The 23,510-nt window shown below is 39.2% G+C and overlaps 1 protein-coding gene across 1 annotated transcript in view; it reads right to left on the bottom strand.

Moving 5' to 3' along the window:
- Positions 1-23,510, bottom strand: part of DNAH8 (dynein axonemal heavy chain 8) — a 317,992-nt gene that overhangs the window by 247,047 nt on the left and 47,435 nt on the right. The window contains exons 14-20 of the mRNA XM_086371558.1: positions 23,180-23,279; positions 21,884-22,003; positions 19,693-19,828; positions 16,363-16,550; positions 10,693-10,773; positions 10,177-10,293; positions 9,266-9,385 (exon numbers count right to left, since the gene is read on the bottom strand). Coding sequence (XP_086227684.1) covers positions 9,266-9,385; positions 10,177-10,293; positions 10,693-10,773; positions 16,363-16,550; positions 19,693-19,828; positions 21,884-22,003; positions 23,180-23,279 — 862 coding nt within the window. The remainder of the gene's footprint in view (positions 1-9,265; positions 9,386-10,176; positions 10,294-10,692; positions 10,774-16,362; positions 16,551-19,692; positions 19,829-21,883; positions 22,004-23,179; positions 23,280-23,510) is intronic.

Here is a 23,510-nt window from a genome sequence, read left to right as displayed (position 1 = left end):
CGCATGAGGTGGCCAAAGTATTGGAGTTTCAGCTTTAGCATCAATCCTTCCAATGAACACCCAGGACTCATCTCCTTTAGAATGGACTGGTTGGATCTCCTTGCAGTCCAAGGGACTCTCAAGAGTCTTCTCCAACACCACAGTTCAAAAGCATCAATTCTTTGGCGCTCAGCTTTCTTCACAGTCCAACTGTCACATCCATACATGACCATTGGAAAAACCATAGACTTGACTAGACGGACCTTTGTTGGCAAAGTAATGTCTCTGTTTTTGAATATGCTATCTAGGTTGGTCGTAACTTTCCTTCCAAGGATTAAGCGTCTTTTAATTTCATGGCTGCAATCACCATCTGCAGTGATTTTGGAGCCCAAAAAGATAAAGTCTGACACTGTTTCCACTGTTTCCCCATCTATTTCCCATGAAGTGATGGGACCAGATGCCATGATCTTAGTTTTCTGAATGTTGAATAGACATTTCTAATACCACTTCATACGTACTAAGAAGGCGATAATCAAGAAGATGGATAATAAGTGTTGGCAAGGGTGTAGAGAAACTGGAACCCTCACGTACTGCTGGTGGGAATGTTAAATAATGCAGCCAGTTTGGAAAAGTCTGACTGTTCTTCAAAAGATTGAACATGTACTTAACACATAACCCAACAATTCCACTCCTAAATATATGCCCAAGAGAAATGAAAATATGTCCCTGCAAAAACTTTTACATTTATATTCACAGCAGCATTATTCATAAAGGCCAAAAAGTGAGAATCTGAATGTCCATTAACTGATGAATGGATAACTAAAACATGGTCCACCCACACAACGCACTATGATTCAACAATAAAAAGAAATGTAGTACTGATACATGGGACAATATGAATGAACACTGAGCTAAGTCAAAAAAGCCAGTCATAATATACCATATTCCATATGATTCCTTTTGTAAGAAATGTCTACAGTAGACAAATCTATGGAGACAGAAAGCAAATCAGTGGTGGCCTAGGGCTGGGAGGGTTGAGAGAAAATTATAATGACTGCTAATGAGCATGGGATTTCTTTGGGGGAGATGAACTGTTCTAAAATTGATTGTGGTGACAGTTGCACAATTCTGTCACTATGTTAAAACCACTGAATTGTACGCTTTTTTTTTGGCTGTGCCACATAGCTTACCAGATCTTAGTTTCCCAACCAGGGATCAAACTCATGCTTCCTGCAGTGGGAAGCACAGAGTCCTAACCACTGGATCGCCAGGCAGTTCCCAAATTGTACACTTTAAATGGGTGAATTATATTTCAATAAATTTGTCAAAAAACAATAGCTAGTGCCAGAAATAACTGGAAGCAAGAATTGAGGGGAATGAAGCAAGGAAAAGAGAAGTGGGTGAGTGAAGGCAGCTTGAGTGAGCATTTGTAGAAGTTTAGTTGTGAATAAGAAGTGAAGGAGATGTGAGAGCATTTTTTGTTTGCTGGCAAGAAAAGAAGGAGAATATATTTGACTACTAGGGGGCGGAGTCCCCTAGAGAGGACAAAGCTGAAGATCTAGAAGAAGGAAGACTGGCGGAGGTAGGCTGCCAAGAACAAGAAAGCGTGGACTCCAGAGCCCACGAGTAGGACCTCAATTATGAAAAGAGGTGAGAACTTTCTCCACAGAACCAGAAGGAAAGAAGAGTTGGATGAAGAAGTCAGCAATGCACCAAGAGCTCTGGGATGGTACAAACTATTTACATGACTTTAATTCAGGAAACTACAAGTAATCCCTGCAACTCCATGAAATCCAGCTTGGGAGACAGTCCAGGTGCAGGCTATTCTCCATTTGCCTCCTGCAACCCATTCCTAGCTCTTCTCTGCTCTGCCCTGTGCAGAGGGAAGCTGCCTCCTGGGGTTCCCTGATTCTCTAATTTCCGGCTGGGTTTGACCCAGTGGGACGTACCAGCAGAAAATAGGAGAGCGGGAGAGAAGGGTGCCTCCCACTCCCTCCTTGGCAGAGGAGGGTAGGGCTGCATCTCTGGTAGAGGCTGTGTCTCTTCACAAATTCAGCTCCTACAGGATGAGCCCCTCCCCGTGGTTTCAGTTCTCACTGGACTTTGAAAGCACTCTTTCCTCCTTTGGTGCCTTCAGCCCCAGCGGTGCTGATGACTTTCACCCTTGAGACTCCTGGAGTGTCTCACCTTGCTGGGCTCTGCACCGATACCATCCCAAACACAATAATCCAGCCCTATCCTAGTTCCTGAACCCTGATCAAAGAACTCACATTTGATTCTTGCTATGAATTTGGGCTTCCCTGGTGGCTCAGAGGATAAAGCGTCTGCCTGCAATGCAGGAGACCCAGGTTCAACCCCTGGATTGGGAAGATCCCTTGGAGAAGGAAATGGGAACCCACTCCAATACTCTTGCCTGGAAAATCCCATGGACAGAAGAGCCTGGTGGGCTACAGTCCATGGGGTCGCAAAGAGTCAGACACGACTGAGCGATGTCAATTTCACTTTATGAATTAGGTCACCTCAGATAACCATGACAGCTCATACTGCCAAGAAAGCCAGGAGTAAAAAACTTAGATGTACACATTCCATTGCAAAGAAATTTCCTGTCTCAGTTGGCGACCAGTGGCACAGCTATCCTCTTTAACAAGTGGCAAAATAATGCCATGAGATAACAGACTACAAAAACTGCGTCCATGTGATGTCACTACCAGTTGGGTAGTACCCAACTTTGTGAGATGCCTCACAAAGCAAGGCATCTTTTCCTAATAAGGACCATATCTCTTCATGAGAAGAACAGCTAGTCCTTGAAGATTAATAAGATCATTCCCACAGCTGAGTGAAGAACAAACTGCAGTACCAAGGAGCATGCCAGGGATGAAATGGAAGGCAGTCAAACTGATTTTGTGAGCAGCTTTCTATTTTTAAAAATTGAGATATAATTCATATAACACAAACTGACCCTTATAAAGTATACAGTTCATTGATTTTTAGTATACTCACAAAGCTGGGGAGCATCACTGACATCTGATTCCAGAATATTTTCATCATCCCCAAAAGAATCCCTCTATATCCATTAGCAGTCACTCCCCATCACTCTAGCAACCACTAATCTACTTTCTGTCTCTATGGAGCCAGGTTGATTTTGTGGATAGAATTTTTAATACCCTTTCATATATTTTCCTGTGTTCTCCTGTCTTAACTTGGATCATAATATTGCCCTGATTTCTGATTCCATTTGTATATCTATCAATATACAGATATGTTGATCACGGTCCAGCAAGGAAATACACGCCACTCCAGCTATTTTAACAGACAGAATGAGAGAATTCAAATATTTTAAAAATTGGTAAAACAACTTTTAAAGGATCAAAATAGCAAAAAGGAACACAGAGGTCACAGAAAGTAACTGCAGGAAGCAGCTCCCATCCCCGGGCATGGAGGAGCCCAGGGAGGAGGGTGAAGTTATTGGAACCTGGTACCGGGAGGTGAGGGAGATGCTCAGCTAGCAGGGCTGCCTCAGAAGCTCAGAGAGGGGCCTCTTGATGTTGGTATATCTGAGAGACACATGAGGCTGATTCTGGAAAGGCCAGAAAAAGCTAGGGTCTGGGACTAACAACCACTGCCAGGGTAATGGTGTCAGCAACAGAAGGCAATACAAGGAAGAGCAAGCTGTTTTCTCCTCCAGCCTCCTTCTATTACCTATACTGCAAGCTTAAAAGGGAGCCAACTGGCCAAGGATAAATGTAATTTGCAGAGTCCCAGCCCCAACATCATAGAGTAGAAGGACTAATTGGAGCTAACAGAAGATAGCTTTTAAATAATTATCAAAATCTGTCCTATAACCACATCCTTATCTTAGATGTCCCAAGATAAGGAATACTTGCCATTACTGCAAATAGGCCCTGGTTCCCAATACGGTCTGAAACCACTGGGTAGGCAAAATAACCTCGCACCCATCCCCAGATCAACATTATGTATGCCATGTTTCCAAAACTGATTTCTCTCCGAAGTGTTATCCAATGTGCTTTGTCATTACAAATCTTATTCTGTCTTCACTGTAATGGTCTACCTAAGTGACAGGCTTGTGTGAAGGCAGCCCATGTGTTACTCAATCTTGGCTCCCTCTAGGACACGTGACTGGGGCACACTGATTGACAAACACGCTCTTCCAAGTTTCACCTCCTGTATCTTGACTGGGGCCACCCACGTAACCACCACATTCACACTTGGTCTCCCTTTATCCTCATCTCCCTTGTTTGGGTGATCTGCTTCTTCTATGCATATGAAAGTCCTGTGTTTATATGTTCAAAGAAAATTTTCTTTGGTAGTGTGAATTTCACCCGACTGAGAAGAGGACAGTGTCAGAACAGTTATATGCACACACCAATAGAAATGATTTTCATTGTCAAGAGCACAAAATGAAAAAAATTAATGGAGAAATGTCCCTACTCCTTTGTATGCTGTTAGTTTATAAGTGAGACCTGGTATGAAGTACATGGGCTTCCCTGGTAGCTCAGCTGGTAAAGAATCTGCCTGCAATGCAAGAGACCCTGGTTTGACTCCTGGGTCAGGAAGATCCCCTGGAGAAGGAAATGGCAACCCACCCCAGTATTCTTGGGCTTCCCTGGTAGCTCAGATGGTAAAGAATCTGCCTGCAAAGTGGGAGACCTGGGTTCAATCCCTGGGTTGGGAAGATCCCCTGGAGAAAGGAACAGCTACCCATTCCAGTATTCTCGCCTGAAGAATTCCATGGAAAGAGGAGCTTGGCAGGCTACAGTCCATGCGGTCACAAAGAGTCAGACACAACTGAGTGACTTTCACTTTCATAATCAGATTTCAGGATGAGCGAGAAGGCAATGACAAGCTGTTACCCCCTCATCCCCAGGCAGGAAACAGGAGACTTCTTTGGAAACTTTAATTGCTGGAAAAAGACCTATACGACATTTGAAGGAATCTCCCTCCTAAAATAACATGGAGCCCAGGAATAGAGCAGACTCTTTGCCAACCCAAGAAATACCACCCAAGGTATATTAGGGATGCAGAAATAATACTATAAGAACAGGTGAAATTTAAAAATGAGTGCCATTCCTAGCACCTAGGGTATGATCTTCAAATATCATTTTCCACCAGTAACACTGAAGGGCTAGATGGAAAATTGAGTTATCCCAGATCTGGGACAGGAAATGTACAAGATGAACCTAAGATTTCCAGTGGTTCCAGGAAGCAAGAAAGCTTTCAAAGACTACAAGACTCATATCAAAAACACAGAAGCCTGCCTGAAGAATTCCACTGGACAAAGATGATAAAATTTAAATAGAAAAAAGAATAATGACTTCCATGGACTGAATCCCTCAAATACATAATAATCCATCCATACATAATGATCTTTAAATAATTTAAACTACAATGAGTATTTTAGAAGTTACCAGTGAGCCAACTCATTATTTTGAAAACTGGTATATAAAAGGAAAACTGAAGCACTAAACTTGAATTTCCTATACATCGTTCCATAGTAACCAACCAATTAATGAAGGAAATTTCTTCTTTATAGAGGTATTTTATCCATAAATGCTAAAGTCAGAAAATCAACATTTTGCAATCTCTAGGCAACAATAATGGCTCTAGGCAATAATAATCAAAGATTGCTAAACTCCTCAGGAGAAAAGTTGGTGGGAAACTTTATAATGATGGATAAAGCTGACTGTATTTGAGCCCACTAATTAATCTTAAAATCACAAAAAGGGAAACAACAATAAAATGTGCCTCCTGATGTGAAGCAATAGGAAGTACACAGTGAACTATTCTGTCAGGAAAAGCAAAAGCAACTGAACCTGAACTGAATCAATCCTCCAGATAATTAAAATACATAGGAAATTCAAGGAATAGAGGACTAGGTCAACATGTTAAATCACACTACTGGGACTTCTCTGGTGTTTCAGTGGCTAAGACTTCATGCTTCCAATGCAAGGGGTCCAGGTTCAATCCCTGACCAGGGAACTAGATCCCACATGCCCCAACTGAGAGTTCGCATGGCGCAACTAAAGATCCTGTGAGCCACAACTCAGACCCAGTCCAGCCAAATAAAATAAATAAATGATATATATATATTTTTTGATTTTTAAAAATCATACTACTAGGATATAATAAGCAAAAGTCTAAAACATGGAAAATTCTATAGGACAAATGATCCCATTTCTTCAATAAATAAACAGCATTAAAAGAAAGAAGAAGGCAAAAAAAAAAAAAACTTCGAATAGACATTTCTCCAAAGAAATGTACAAATGGCCAAAAAACACACGAAAGATGCACAACATCAGCAATCATTAGGAAAAGGCAAACCAGAACCACAAGGAGACTTCACATCCATTCAGAGTATTATGAAAAATGTTTTAATTTTCAAAAATGAAAAATAAGAACTGTCAGCAAGCAAGTAGAGAAACTGGAACCCTTGTTGTACACTGCTAGTGGGAAGGTAAAACAGTATGGCCACCGTGAAAAATACTTGGTGATTTCTCAAAAGCTAAACATAGAATTACCATATGACCAGTAATTCCACTCTGAGTATATACCCAAAAGAATCGAAGGTAGGGACAGATAATTACACACTAGTGCTTAATTCATCATTAAAAGGTGGTAAGAGCCCAAATGTCCACTGACAGATGAATGGATAAACCAAATGTGGCGTATATATACCACAGGACATTTCAGATCTAAAAAGGAACTAAATTCTGATACATGCTACAATAGGATTAACCTTGAAAACATTATGCTAAGGGAAGTAACACAGATACAAAAGGGCAATATTGCATGATTTCACCTACATGAGATACCTAAAATAGACAAATCCATAAACATAGAAAGCAGAATAGAGATTACCAGGGATTGGGTGGAGAGAAGGAAAATGGGAAGTCATTGTTTCATAGGTACAGAGTTCCTGTGTAAGATGATTTAAAAAAATGTTCTGTAAATAGATGGTTACAAAACACTGAATTTTACTTAATGCCACTGAACTGTACATTAAAAATGGTTAAAATTATAAAGTTTGCAGTATGTATATTTTACTGCAATAAAAAATTACAAGCAAAGAAATGGGAGATGACAAAAAGAAATTTAAAAGATATATAAATCAAATGCAATCTGTGAATCTATTTGGTTCCTAATTCAAACACACCAACTCTAAAAACAGTTTCTACAAAAGCTAAATATATTCATAACCTATGACTATGACCCAGCAAACTCACTTAGAAGAATACACTCACCAAAACAGGTGCTTAGGTTCACAAAAACAAAACAAAAAGCAACCACCTACAAGAGTTCTCAGTGCATATAACCAAAAGCTGTGAACTATCCAAAGGCCCCAAACAGTAGAGTAGACACATAAAGTGTAATAAACTCAGACACTAGTCATATGTAATATGACACTGAAATCCTAGTCAGCAATCAATGAGATTGAAAGAACTAGTGTCTCATGCAACTACACAGATGACTCTCACAGCCCCTGAGCAAAATAAGCCAGACATAAGGAATGTATGCGCCTTGATTTCATTTGCGTGAAGTTTAAAACAAGTGAAACTAATGTACAGTGATAGAAGCCAAAATGTTGAGGACTTTGGGGTAGAGGGTGCTTGCTGCCTGGAATGGAGCAGAAGGGATCATTTGCAATGAAGAAATGTTCTATACCTTGTGGTGGAGAAGGGTACAAGGGTACGTCATATGTAAACATTCACTGAATAGTGCACTGAAGATTTGTGCACTTTGCTGTATACACATGATATCTCAATTAAAAAAAAAAAAAGATATGGGCCTAAAGTGAGAAGTTGAAGCTACAGCTTTTATGGGGACTTTTTTCCCCCATAAACAAACAAACAAAAAACCAAATGAGGCCTTGGATCCCTCACAAGGGTAGCAGATAGGAACTTGAGACCTACCCTTGCCCTCCCTGCCACACCATCAGGCAAATCAAGGGCCACGCTCTCCAGGACAGTCAGCAATCTCGGTTAAGGCTCTAGGAGAGACAGATACAGTCTCCCTTAGAAATTTACAACCACTAGCTCACCCTCACTCAAGTTTATGGCTTGAGATCACACTACCTCAAAGTTTTGAAAAAGAACTACTCAGAGACCTTGACCCATGACCGCTACAATCTGGGGATGCAGGGGCTGCTCCATGCCTAAGTAGTTCTGAAGCAAGAGGCTGGCTGGCTACCCTAAGCCCAAACAGCTCAGAAAGGTGTCCTGCGAAGAGGACACCACATTTCCATAGAAAGAGAGGGTAAGGGCACTTGTTTCCCATGGCCAGGTTATATCCCTTGAGATGGAACCATCCTTGCTTGTCTTGAAAAGGACATTAGCAAGGTGACCTAAACCAGTAAGGAGGTGGGAAGCACAAGGCAGGCAAGAAAAAAAAAAGGGCTCAGAGTTCAAGTTAAAAAGTAAGTGCTTCTGAGAAAGACTGTGTTATGTGCCAGGCCTCAAGAATGGCTAGACAGGATTCCTGTCTTTTGTGCTTTTGAGCCAATGGAGGACAAGTAGGTATTCAAGTCAGTTCAATTTAATGTGATGCTCAGAAGCTTAGGCAGGTGCCACTGCCATTGAAGGATTTAAGCTAGGGAGTTCCTACAACCGGAGGATGATGGATATGATGGGGCCGAACATGGGGGCAGAAAGACCAGTTAGATCACATCAAATGACACACTCATGAGCATTAAAAGCCTGATCTGGAGTTTAGGCTTTTTGAGTATGAGCTACTCATTCTCTTTGCTTGGCCCTTGTGATAAACCTTTGCTCAAAAGAGAAAAAAAGCATGGCCTAAGACAAGTGTGGTAGATATGGAAAAGAAGAGGCAATTCAAGAATAGTAAGAGACAAAATCTGGCTTAGCCCTAGAAGACTGACTGGCTTTGGGGATGGGAGCGAGAAAAGGACTCTGGATGACACCCAGGTGTTCAGATGACTTAAGGACAAAGTATGTGGTAGTTAAAACCATGAGAGTAGATGATATTGCCCTGGGAGCATGTACAGAGGAAGGGCAGTGAACACCAACAGGACCCCAGGGGACTCCAGCATGAGGTGGAGGACATTCTTAAGATAATGTCTAAGGTGTGACCATGAGCTTGAGCTGTTGACACCTTATAAGTCTTTGGAGCTGAGGATGTAAAAAAAAAAAAAAAAAAAAATCCAGAATATCTAAATGCCATGAACACAGATTTCTACTTTTAGAATGCAAATTCACATTTTAGTTTATGAGTTAGCATTTCTATGACTAAAGTATAACACATAAACACATACCTCATTGAGTGTCAACATATCTTCTACTTTGGTAGCACCGGTTTCAGGCAGGGAAATTAACAATGTTTTGGCTATCTCCTTTAGAACTGCATCAATATGCATTTCACACAAGTCATTGATCTACCAATGAGAAAACATATGTAGAAGAAACCTCCTTTTTCATCCAAAAAGCACTTGAGTTATAAACTAACCTGGAGGGCTATATCTGGAAACTTGCATCCTGAGCCAAGCATAATTTGGTAGGAATTTCAGGAGTAAATCTTTTCTTGATGTGGAATTAAACTTTACTGAGCTGCAACATGTGTCATAACCTCACATGCATGATCTCCTTCCAGTCTATGAATCAGTTTTACAGCCAGAGAAACCAAGGCTCAGAGAAGTCAAGAAACCCAGAGAGGAATACAGAGCTGGTGAAAGTCAAAATATCCTACCTAGGTTTATCTGATTTTCAAGCCTCTGGGTTTCGTCTGTTATACCATGCTGCCACCATAGACAGACTAGCACATCTAAAAGGTTATGCATGTTTTATGTAGAAAACATGTCAGAAATCAATAGATAGTCTCCAAGTGGGTAACTACCTCATCTAATTAACATCAGATACATTTAAGCCCTCCATTCCACCATCTTCCACAGTCTACAACTATACCATTTTCTAAACTACACTGTGGAGCTGAACAATCATTTAAACATATTACAAGCAAGGTAATTCAGGGACAAGAACAAGGCAATTCTAAATTAAGAGGCCCCAAATCAGTTCAAGAAGTACAAAGCTTTTTTTTTTTTTAATGTAATGATGTCCTTTTAGTTAAAAATCACTTAAATAGACTTAAATAGCTTTCATAGGTTAATCAAACTATTACGTATAGCCTGAGTATTAATGCATGTAGTTTTTAAAAATGTATCTCTCATACCTTCTTTAAGAGTTGGTTGAACATACCCAAAACTGAGTCAACTTCCTGAAAAAAGCTTTCTAGTGTTAAAGATGACCATGTCAATATTGTGAGCCCTTGTCTTAACACAGCTTCCACCTAGAAAAAGAAAAAAAAAATGGTTTCCCTTATTAAAAAGGAGCATCTGCATTCATAAAAAGGCTGCCTTTTATTACCTGGAAATATTATGGGTTGTATTTCCTTAATTCTATTTCCCCTCCATTATGCCTAGTAAAGGTGACTTTTTGTTTTTAATCATCTTTGGCTGTCCATGAAGCAATCGCAGATTCTTAGAAAGGGCTCATTATTTAGATTTATTTGTTTTTCAAAGGCAACAAAACCTAGACAAGAAATCATTCTGCAGGGAAAATAGAGCTATAAAGTTGAACTAGAAAGAGGGCCTTGCCAAGAATAGATGTTCTAGAATCCATAATCTATAGAACTGGAATCTAATTTTAAACGACAGGGAAATCAATATAAACCATCAACATCACCAACCTTTTTCATTTTAGGGGTCATCAGATTGACAAACACAGGAGGCACTTCCTGACATAAATCATCATAATGTTGCAGGAGACCCTGTTAAAAGTCAAAATGGCATGTTTTACTTTGATTTATTTTAAAGCAACAGTCACATTTTGATTCATACCTAGAAGGTTTCATTTTACCCATTTCCTCATAGCCCTGAAAAATGGAGGCTGATTATTTGTACTAATTTGCTGTACTTTCCTTTCACCTGTAAATTAACTGAGCATCCCCTTTAAACAGTAAGTCATGGGAGCTTCCTAGATTTACATTTCTAATAACTATTATTTAATTGTCTTTTTAAATGCATGCAATTTTAAATGGTTCAGACAATTATCTTTTCCTTAAGTCTGTCATTACACATTTTCACCCCTTCTGCTGCCTGTTTTCTGATATATTGCAGCTTACTTATTCCTGAAGCCACATTTGTTTTCTTGAATCAAAATAAAGGTCTACACAAAGCTTAAATACTTTTAGATGTTTTTTAGAGAAAGAACCATGATGATCAACTTTTGATTGTTTTGTAACTTACTGCACTGTGTGATGGAAGATGTGGTTTCAGGCTAATTCTTCCCCAAATTAATAATTTTAAACTGTTTCAATGTTTACTTAATAGTTTCAAAGTGATTAATTCCCTTCTTCCTTTCTCTTACTTGTAGTTGAACTTTTATGTACACTTTACATTTGGCAAAGGACTCTGACTTTCCTAGTATCATTCAATACTAACTAAAATCCTGCAAGATTCAGTGCATGTGACATTAACCTCAATTTATAACAGTATTTTGACACTCAGTCCTGTAAAGTCATAACTAACCAGTATGAAAACCTAGGGCTTTTGATGATGAAGCCAAAGTTTCTACAATGCCTGAGGGGGCATTCTGAGGGTGTGTGTGTGTGTGTTTTGGTAAAAGCTACAATTATGAAACCCTAGAGCAAAGCACATGCATAAATCTTTGTGACCTTGGATTAGGCAAAGATTTCTTAGAAATGACACTAAAATTACATGGGACAAAAGATAAAATACATACGTTGGATTTCATCAAAATTTTAAAAAGTTTGTGCTCCAAAGGATAGTATCAAGAAAACAAAAAGACAACTCACAGAATAGGAGAAAACAGACATTCTGCCAAAGACCTACAAATCACCAACATGCACACGAAAACAACCTCAACATCAACAGCCATGAAGATATGCAAGTCAAAACCATATGGAAATACTACTTCACATCCAAATGATGTTCAAATGAAGAAGACAGTAACAAATGTTGGCAAGGATGTGGAAAAATGGAACCATCATACACTGTTTGTGAGAACATAAAATAAAGCAGCCTTTTTGGAAAACAAAACATGTCAGTTACTCAAAAGGTTAAACATAGAGTTATGAAGTTACTAAAACCCAGCAATTTCACTCCTAGGTTATATTCCTAAGAGGATGAAAACATATCTACACAAAAACTTGTATACACATATTCACAGCAGCATCACTCATGATGCAAAAATATAGAAACAACCCAAATGTCTATCAACTGGCGACTGGATGCCTAAAATGTGGTATAACCACACAATAGAATATTATTTAGCCGTTGGCTTCCCTCATAGCTCAGTTGGTAAAAAATCCACCTACAATGCAGGAGACCCCAGTTCAATTCCTGGTTTGGGAAGATCCCCTGGAGAATGGAAAAGCTACCCACTCCAGTATTCTGGCCTGGAGAATTCCATTGACTGTACAGTCCATGCGGTTGCAAAGAGTCGGACATGACTGAGTAACTTTCTCACTCACACACTCAAAAATGAGTACTGATCCATAGGACAATATGAATGAACTCTGAAAATATTGTGTTAGGTTAAAAAAGTGAACCACAAACCATCATATATTAAATGATTCCATTTGTATAAATGCCCAGGGTAGGCAAATCCATAGAGACACTAAGTGATTGCCAGGGGAAGATGTGGCGAGAGTTGAGGGGAAAATGGGGACTGACTGCTAACAGATATGGAGTTTCTTTTGGGAATGATGAAAATATTCTAAAATTGATAATGATGATGGTTGTGTAACTTTGTGAATATACTAAAACCATTAAACTGTACGCTTAAAATGGATAAATTGTGTGGTATGTGAATTATATCTCAATAAGCCTGTTTTTCTAAACTGGTTTGGAGAATATCTATTCTAATACTCTGATCTTTTTGGTTGTTGCTCCATTTTACTCCATAATACTGAGATTCATTTTCCATTCATGTCATTTTACAGTCATTAATTCATATCTTACTAGTATCCTTAATTGAACATATTATAAAATATAATGCACTTAATCTATAAAATTATAATATTAATAGTGTTTTAAACTTGCTATTCATCATTGTCATTATCCAGAAATCTACATCTGACTTCTGATAATCACATTTTGCTTTCTGATAATCCTTTCACTTTTTTCCTTTCTGTTTGCATGTCAGTATTTTAATGCCTCGAGAATCACAACAGAACAGAATACAGTCCAGAAATAAACCCGTGCATATACAGTCGATTCACTTACGAAGAACCAAGAACACACTAAGAAGTCAAAAGAATTCAATGGTGAGAGGACAGTCTCTTCGGTAAACAATATTGGGAAAACTGGGCAGTCACATGAAAAAGAATAAAACTGGACCACCATCTTATACCGCACCCAAAAATTAACTCAAAATGGATTAAACCATTAAATTTAAGACCTGAAGCCATAAAACTCCTAGAAGTAAACATAGTGGGTAATGAGATACCACCTCACATCTATTGATAAAAGATAAATAACTGGTGAGGATGTGGAGAGTAAGGAACCTTCAGACACTGTTGGTAAAAGCTAAATTGTGCAAATACTATCAAAAACAGTTTCCTTACAAAACTAAAGTAGAACTACCATCAGTTCAGTTCAGTCGCTCAGTCGTGTCTGACTCTTTGGTACCCCATGGACTGCAGCACGCCAGGCCTCCCTGTCCATCACCAACTCCTGAGTTTACTCAAACTCATGTCCATTGAGTCAGTGATGCCTACCACAAGACCTAGCAATTCCACTTTGGGATTTTTATCCAAAGAATATGAAAACACTAATTTGAAAATATATATGCACTCCAATGTTCATTGCAACATTATTCACAACAGCCAAAACATGGAAACAACTTTCCATCAATGGGTGAATGGATAAAGAGGTGGCATATATACAATGGAATACTATTCAACCATGAGAGAGAAGGACATCTTGCCATTTGTGACAACATGGATGGACCTCAAGGGCACTGCACTAAGTGAAATAAGTCAGACAGGAGAAGATAAATACTGTATAATATCACTTAGATGTGTTATCTAAGACATGCAAACTCATAAAAAGAGTAGCAAAGTAGATGTCAGGCGTAGGGGAAACAGGAAGCTATTGCTAACAGGGCGCAAACCTTCAGCTCTAAGATTGATAAGGTCTGAGGACCTGAAGTACAACACAGTGACGGTAGTTGATAACACGTCATACAATCAAACTACCGCACAACTGCACTCATCTCACAGGCTAGCAAAGTAATGCTTGAAATTCTCCAAGCCAGGCTTCAACAGTACATGAAGCATGAACTTTCAGATGCTCAAGCTGGATTTAGAAAAGGCAGAGGAACCAGAGATCAAATTGCCAACATCCGTTGGATCGTAGAAAAAGAAAGAGGATTCCAGGAAAACATCTACTTCTACTTTACTGATTATGCCAAAGCCTTTGACTGTGTAGATCACAACAAACTGTGGAAAATTCTTCAAGAGATGGGAATACCAGACCACCACACCTGTCTCCTGAGAAATCTGCATTCAAGTCAAGAAACAACAGTTAGAACCAGACCCGGAACAACAGACTGGTTCCAAATTTGGAAAGTGAGTACATCAAGGCTGTGTATTGTCACCCTACTTATTTAACTTCTATGCAAAATACATCTTAAGAAATCCCGGGCTGGATGAAGCACAAGCTGGAATCAAGATTGCCAGGAGAAATATCAATAACCTCATACACACAGATGACACCACCCTTATGGCAGAAAGCTAAGAGGAATTAAAGAGCCTCTTAATGAAAGTGAAAGAGGAGAGTGAAAAAGTTGGCTTAAAACTCAACATTCAAAAAACTAAGATCATGGCATCTGGTACCATCACTTCATGGCAAATAGATGGGGAGGCAATGGAAACAGTGAGAGACTTTATTTTCTTTGGCTCCAAAATCACTAAAGATGGTGACTGCAGTCATGAAATTAAAAGATGCTTGCTCTTTGAAAGAAAAGCTATGACCAACCTAGACAGCATATTAAAAAGCAGAGATGTTACCTTGCCAACAAGGATCCATCTAGTCAAAGATATGGTTTTTCCATTAGTCATGTATGGATGTAAGAGTTGGACTATAAAAAAAAAAAAAAAAACGGAGTGCCAAAAAATTGATGCTTTTGAACTGTGGTGATGGAGAAGACTCTTGAGAGTCCCTTGGACTGCAAGGAGATCCAACCAGTCCATCCTAAAGGAAATCAGTCCTGAATATTCATTGGAAGGACTGATGCTGAAGCTGAAACTCCAATACTTTGGCCACCTGATGTGAAGAACTGTCTCATTTGAAAAGACCCTGATGATGGGAAAGATTGAAGGCAGGAGGAGACAGGGATGACAGAGGATGAGATGGTTGGATGGCATCGCCAACCCAATGGACATGAGTTTGAGCAGGCTCCAGGAGTTGGTGATGGACAGGGGGCCTGGTATGCTGCAGTCCATGGGGACACAAAGAGTCAGACATGACTGAGCAACTAAACTGAAGAGAATAGAATTTAAATGTTTTCACCAATGTGTGTGTGTTTATATATTATATATATAATTAGATATATGTATATATATATATATATATATATAAAATGATGGATACGTTAGTTAACTGACTAAATGGAAGGAATCCTTTCATAATATGGGCTTCTGGCTTCCTAGTGGCTCAGACGGTAAAGAATCTGCCTGTAAGTCGGGATACCTAGGTCGATCCCTGGGTCAGGAAGATCCCTGGAGAAGGGAATGGCAATCCACTCCTGCATTCTTGCCTGGACAGAGGAACCTGGCAAGCTACAGTCCATGGAGTCACAAAGAGCTGGACACAACTGAGTGACTAATACATTCTACAACATATTTTCATAACACATATATATATCAAATCATCATGACCTACACTTTATCTAACAATTTTATTTGTCATCTGTCCCCCGATAAAGCTGAAAAAATTTAAAAAGAATCAACATAATAACAAATTTCTCCTCAATGCAGCATCAGCACAACTGCAAAGGTGTCTTTTTCTTTCTAAAAAAAAAAAATTATATATATATAATATTTATATTTAAAAACCTCTTGCAAATTAGAAAGTAGGGAATTCTCTTGTGGTCCAGTGGTTAAGAATCCACCTTGCAATGCAGGAGATGCAGGTTCAATCCCTGGCTTGGGAACTAGGATCCCACATGCCATGGAGCATCTAGGCCCAAGTGCCAAAACCACTGAGCCCTCAAGCTACAACTTGAGTGTCCATGTACCACAGCAAAAGATCCCATGTACCCCAACTAAGACCCAACGCATCCTAATAAATAAATATTTTTTAAAAAGAAAAGAAAATAGAATCTATCTTACCTGTAGGTACAATTTATCTCCTTTCAATTTACTTTCCAATTTTAGCAATCTCTTTGCCTGTTCTGGTACGTCAAGCTTCATTTTTATCATGCACTTAGTTTCCCGAACAACTTCCAAAATTTTGGGGTCAAAATTAACCAGCAACTTTCCTGTTTCTGGATGTCGCACAAAAAGTGTGGCTTGCAAAGCTACAAATAAACAATTGCTGACATGACTTACTCTGTTTTCAGTCCTGTTTATATGACTGTCTTCCGCACTGAACCACTGACTTCTTAAGGACAGAATGGTAGTTTTGGCTGTCAAGTGCTAAGGCACAGTATCTGACACATTGTCAGTGCTCAAAACTTAGATAAATGAATGCAGAGTGTCTGTAAACCATAAAATTAGATCCAGAGACATAAATATGAACCAAGAATGCTTAGCCTTTGTGCCATGAACTGTAACACAGTACTTTTCTGAGTGGGTCTAAGAGGGCTGTGATGCAGTGTTAGTTTATTTTTACAGATTGTGATTTAACCTCTGGGAGAGAGAATTGAAAGATGTGCCCAACTACAAAATATGACACACCTCATAGAGTTCAAACTCTTTTCTATACCTAATACTAAATTGGCTTCTCAAATTTAAGAAGGTTTATCTGACTTAAATCGATAACTAGGTTCAGTATCAGTAAGAAATATTTATTAAACACCATTGAGTTGTGAACTCCTAGAATGCAGAGGAAGAATTTTTTTTTAGCCTACATCCAAATTACTACATGAACATCAGTCATATAATAGGTACTCTCAGATATGCTTTTTATTAAGAAGTTAAATACATAATCCCAAACTGTTCATGTTGAATAGCCTTCAACCATTTGTTATCCTAACATGAATTGCTTTTAGAGGCATCATAATAACGCAGTTGTAAACTAGTATGTGCTAGCTTCAGTTGCATCTTATACAAGCACTGCTAATGTGAGAATTTCACACATTTTATCTTCCAAGCCTCAAATTACTTCAGAGAATATGGGTGCATCAAATTTCTAGTAAAACAAAATAGACTGTATATCCCTTTGAAGTTAGTTGACTTCTACTCAACAGAATGAGTTTTGATGTGATTATTAACAATGATGGTTTTATGAGGATTTCAACTAAAAACCAGTTCATTTGGAATCTTTTAAAACTTCGGCTGGAAATCATTTATCTTCCCAAGTAAATGCCAAGATAATCTTAGGACATTCATGTAATGAAATCTATCTTCCTTAAGGCAAAGCTGAGCTTTTTTTGAAAGGACAAAGTGGTCAGCGAGACCACTAAGAATAATGATAGCCAGGAAGGCAACTCTGGGACTAAGTGAACCTTCTATGTGAATCATCACTGGAGAAACTTTACAGAGCAAATGAGGAGACCAATACTAGGTCTCCAATTATAATCCCAAGTTCCTAAACAGTTAAATATAGTTACATCAACATAACAAGAGGTCTTTCAGAGTAATTCACTTTCACGAGCCTGTGTTCACATGAAAGGCAAGTCTGGGGGCTTCCATGGTAGTCCAGTGGCTAAGTCTCCATGCTCCCAATGCAGGGGTTCTCTCCCTGGTAGGGGACCAGATCCCACATGCTGCAACTAAGACCTGGCCCAGCCAAATAAATAATTTTTTTTTTTTTTAAAGAAAGGCAAATTTGAATCCTGGCCCTGCCACTTCCCAGCTCTGTGATCTCAGGAAAATCACTTAACTTCTCAGCACCTCAGTTTCTTCATCTGTAAAATGACAATAAGAATAATAGCTCAGAGAACTGCCATGAGAATTAATGGGGGTTGAATATATAAGGTGTGTTTTGTTAGCTATGACTGCTATTTAAAGGACACAAAGATGAAACAGACACGGAGAGTGTTGCTAGAATGTATAGGGGAGATAAGACAGATCTATAAAGCCACAAATGTCATGATAAAGTGTGTGGAGGCCTCTGGAGGAAGAAGACATTATTATCTGCCAGGAAGAATAAGGAACGGCTTTATGGACCAGGGGACTGTTGAACTTGTTAGTGTGCAGATAAAAGGAAAAGCTGACAGAACAAAAAAAAAAATAGAGAAGTGCATCGTATTGTATAAGCAAAACAATACATGCTCCATATTTCGATTGCTAAAAATTCTCTTTGATCTTTTCCATAATGTAAATTTTAACCTTCTTTTAAAGTTTGAGACCATTGCTCCATTAGCAGGCTTTCATTAGGATCCATAGGATCTTATCATATGCATTACCCAGAAACAGATGGGCCGATAGAAGTGGTATATTAAAGGCTTAATGAGGTGCCAGTTCAGAAGATACTCCAGAGGGTTGAAATCTTATTCTTCAGGATGCAGTCATGCAGCGAATCAATGACCTATATATAGTGCTGTGAGTTTGGAACCAAGAGGCAGAACTAGGAGTGGCCCCTCTCACTATCACTCCCAGGGACCCAAACTGTGAATCTGTGCTTCCTACCCCTGCAGTTCTGTGCTCTCCTGAAGTGGAGATCCCTGGCACGAGAGGGAGACACCTTCCCACCACGGGACAGAGTCAGGGTTCCGCCAGGGTTATGGATAAGAGATTAAGGTTGATATGGGACAAAGTAGGAACCTGAACTGACCAGCTGGGCCCACACAACGACAACAACATCCCAGATGATGGGAGCATGGATGGACGGTGGCTTAAAACCATCCATCTCCTACATCACTTAACTGCCCAATACCCTGGCACCTCTCAGAGGTACTTAGACACAACCCTAACATTCATTATTTACTGGAGATCAAAATTTAAGTTAAATTCAGTTATAGAAAGAAAGGGAAGGGAGAGGAAGAGAGGAGGGGAAAATAGAAGGGAGAGAAGAAGCAAGGAAGCAAGGGAGGGAGGGAGGAAGGAAGGAACAATGGAAGGAAGGATGGGTGGAACGAAGGACAGACGGAAGGAAGGAACGACTGAAGGAAGGACGGAATGAGGACAAGCAAGCTGCGATTCTTTCTCTTGACTGGGACTGAGATTTGAATCTACAGCATGATAAAACTGATTAAAAACAAAAAATCTTCTCAAACCTATGGAGAAATAAAGAGCTTTGATATTGACTTTTAAATACTGTTTTTCAGGGGAAACTCATAATCTGCATATACCAATTTTAAGGTCATGACAATTTCTGCTTATAAAATCAGAATATTACTAACTGTAAAGAAATAAATAATTGTATCAGTCCCAAATCTAAATTTAACCATCATACAGTTATATTTAAAAAGACATAAAAATTCTCCAGAACCACAAACTCATTCAAAGCCACCTAATACTCCCTCCTCTGCAGGGTCACTGCAGTCTTACACACACCGTATTGTAACTGGGAGATCTCTCTGATCCAGGCTGTGTGATAGACCACCTCGAATTCCACCAGAACATAGGAAATTTTATTATACTGACGGATGACAGCTTTGCCTTCTGCACTTGACAAAATTTCCGAGTTTTTCTGTTTTTTTAAGGGAAGAAAAATGATTTATTTTAAAAAGTCTGCTGTCTGCTTTCTATTCAAACTGTAAAGCTGTTTATATTTCAAATAACAATGCTACTCATTTAGATTTTGCCTCAGAAAAAGATCAGAAACGAGGAAGGTCAGACAAGCTAGAGAAGGAAGCAGAGAAACATTAACAGTAAAAAGCAGAAACTGAGAAAGAAAATAGGATTTATAAAGCAAAGTATCTAGTCTTACAGCTGGCCGTAGGCACTAGGGCCTCCACCCCCAATTCTCTGTTTCATCCCCACTTTTCTGGCAAGATACAATGAACTAATTTTCCTAGAACTGTGAGTATCAGGGCAAATTCTTAAATTACAGCATCAAAAAAAAAAAAAAAGGAAATGTAGATTCCCTCCCTCCCTCCTTCCTTCCCTTCTTCCCTCTCTCTCTCTCCCCCTCCCTCCTTCCCCACCAATTTTTTTAAAAAGAAGTAAATATATATCAAAGAACAAAAACAAGATTTTTTATGTAAAAATTGAACATTCTCTTTTTGTTGTTTTCATTCACACGTATCAAAAACAGGGCAATCTCTGCTCTGTCACTATAAAGTCAATAAACAACTGAGTACCTATCCTGGCCTCTTGTCTAAGGCCAGCATTTTGTTTTATTTATTTATTTATTTTAATATTTGCAACCCCATGGACTGCAGCGCAGCAGGCTTCCCTGTCCATCACCAACTTCCAGAGCCTACTGCCAGAGCCTACTGCTTTTTCAATATTTTTTTTAATATTGAGGACAGTAAAACAAATTATATCAGCCAAACAAAAACAACAAAAACTTAATATTTAATAATGCTCAAATAATAAAATCACTTGCAAGACTATTATATTTTGTTCTCTACTTAGGCACAAGACACAACACCAGGTAAACCAACTTTGCTTTGCTACACCATCTCTTTATTTTTATTTTATTTTATTTTAAATTTTATTTTATTTTTGAACTTTACAATATTGTATTAGTTTTGCCAAATATCGAAATGAATCCGCCACAGGTATACATGCGTTCCCCATCCTGAACCCTCCTCCCTCCTCCCTCCCCATACCCTCCCTCTGGGTCGTCCCAGTGCACCAGCCCCAAGCATCCAGTATCGTACATCGAACCTGGACTGGCGACACCATCTCTTTAAAACACAAAGCAAGAAAAGGAAAACCAAAACACACAAACAAAACGAGATGACAAACTGGCAGTTTCAGAATCCCAACAAGGCTTAAGACTACCCTGGTGTTTTTCAGAAATCTAATCATCTTAAGAACACAGAGGATGAACGTACTCTATTACACCTGCTCTTGGCCTCAGTCCTCCACAGAGGAATATATTCTGAGCACTTCCTCACCTCCACTGAAGGCAAGAGGAGAAGGGGACAATAGAGGATGAGATGGTTAGATGGCATCACCGACGGACATGAGTTTGAGTAGGCTCTGGAAGTTGGTAATGGACAGGGAAGCCTGCCACGCTGCAGTCCATGGGGTCGCAAAGAGTCGGACAGGACTGAGCGTCTGAACTGAACTGAACTGAATGTGTATCAGTGACCTATCCATCCACACACAGACTTAAGTTTCAGTACCAAGCCTGTGCTCTATCATTTTCAAAACAATTATTTTACAAAAGCCTTTATAAAGTGTCCTGTATGATTAAAGGTCATACATTTCTAAGATTAACCTTCTGACAGATTAGCTGTAATTAATCAGGCTTATCTACCAAACATGAAAGGAATTGGCTTATTCTCTCTCAAGCGTATTTGCAAGCTAAATTTACTTTGGTAAAAGAATTAGCTCTAGTTACTCTACTGGAAACAAATGCTCTAGTATAAAATATATTTCTTGTATTAAAAATCACCACAAGGGACTTCCCCAGCAGTCAAGTGGTTAAGACTCCATGCTTCCAATGCAGGGAGCACCAGTTCAATCCCTAGTAGGGGAATTAAGATCCCACATGCTTCAGGGCATGCCAAAAAAAGAAAAACTAAACCCACCATGATCCACAAACTGTAAATTTTAACTATTGGCTTACGAAGAAATAGTTGATGGGCTCACTTATCCGGCGATACAGCTGCCTCACCCAGAGGATCTTTCCTGCTATAGGGGGCATGTTGCGAGCAAGAGGGGGGTCATCTTTTTGAGAATGATAAAGCTGTAATTAAAGGTCTGGCATTAATGTTCGAAATTCAATACAGAGGAAAAGGTAAAACATATACAGCTATATTTTTATTGATGTATTACAATTATTGACATGTTTTATAAATAAGAGGTTGTCAAAAAGTATGTACTCTAGCCCTATCAACCCAAGGCTCAAAAACTATGATGATTACAACACATGACACTTGATTCTCTTTTAACCCTTACTTCCCATTACATGTATACATTTTTTCTGCCTTTTATCCCTAATCCTAAAGATATACTCAAAAGTGGGAACACATAGCTATATTATATCTGTCATAATATTCTCCAGAGACCATATTTTTTTTACAGGTTATACACATATATTTTAATTTTACAGAGTGACAGAAGAAGAGGGATAAGAATCCAAGAACTAACTACCTTTTACTTTTACTTCTCTGTTCCTTGGCCCCATTAATTGTATTGCTAATTTCACATTTCCAAGTAAATTCCTATTCCAATGCTGTGTTATCTAATTCAGGATCACAAACTATGATAAAAGCCTTCCCAATTTTTTTTTCCCCTATTTTTAACATTTAGATATTTTTCTAAATTTTTACAATGTTGTGTTGGCTTCTGCCATAAAAATGATATTGATGAACCTGTTTGCAGGGAAGGAATGGAGACACGGATGAAGATGACTTGCGGTCCCAGTGAGAGAGGAGAGAGAGCGGGATGACTGGAGAAAGTAGCATCAACGTAAACACACTATTGGCTGGTGAGAAGTTGCTGTGCAGCACAGAGAGAGCCCAGTCTGGTGCTCTGTGATGACCTGACGGGATGGGACGAGGGGAGGGGAAGGAGGCTAGAGAAGGAGGGGATGTATGTATAATTACGGCTGATTCGCACTCCTTTATGGCAGAAACCTGAGCCCATATTTTGATGTACAAAAACATTAATGTAAATGGGCTTCCCCACACATACATGAACCCTGTCATAAGAAGATAATTCTTAAGAGGAGAGAGGTATAATCTGGCTTTCTAGGGACACATGCTGTCAGGACCTTCCCCCTGGAGAGGAGCATCAAAGATACTCAGCAGTGACAGGATCGGTCTGAAAAGCTTGGCACAAGATAATGACGGCAAATACTTGCCGCGTATTTTTCTTCTTGTACGAAAAGTGCTGTTCTATTTATAAACATGATACTTGCCTTTTTGGTAGCTTCAAGTTCAGCCACATAATACTGAAGAATACGCTCAATGGTGTGGTTTATTTCTAACTGCAGACAGGGAATGTTCAGTTTCTGGAATCTAAAAGCAAGTGAAGGTGAATAATTAAAAGGCGAATGAGAAACATACTTAAGAGCTGCTGCAGTCCTAAAAATCCATTCACTCATTTGACAAATATTCCCACCAGGCCTCATGCATTGCCCTAGGACACAGTGATGTACAAGACAGGTGTGGCTTCAGCCTTCATGGAGCCAACGGTCATTGAAAAGGTAGAGATTGGTCATAAGTGACATAAATAGTTGTTCCAATTAC

This window comes from Bos grunniens, chromosome 23 (genome assembly GCF_055505025.1).
Source record: "Bos grunniens cultivar Pamir isolate PY7600 chromosome 23, Bosgru_T2T1.0, whole genome shotgun sequence".
In the NCBI taxonomy this organism is placed as follows: domain Eukaryota; kingdom Metazoa; phylum Chordata; class Mammalia; order Artiodactyla; family Bovidae; genus Bos; species Bos grunniens.
This window is presented reverse-complemented; position numbering and strand designations above follow the sequence as displayed.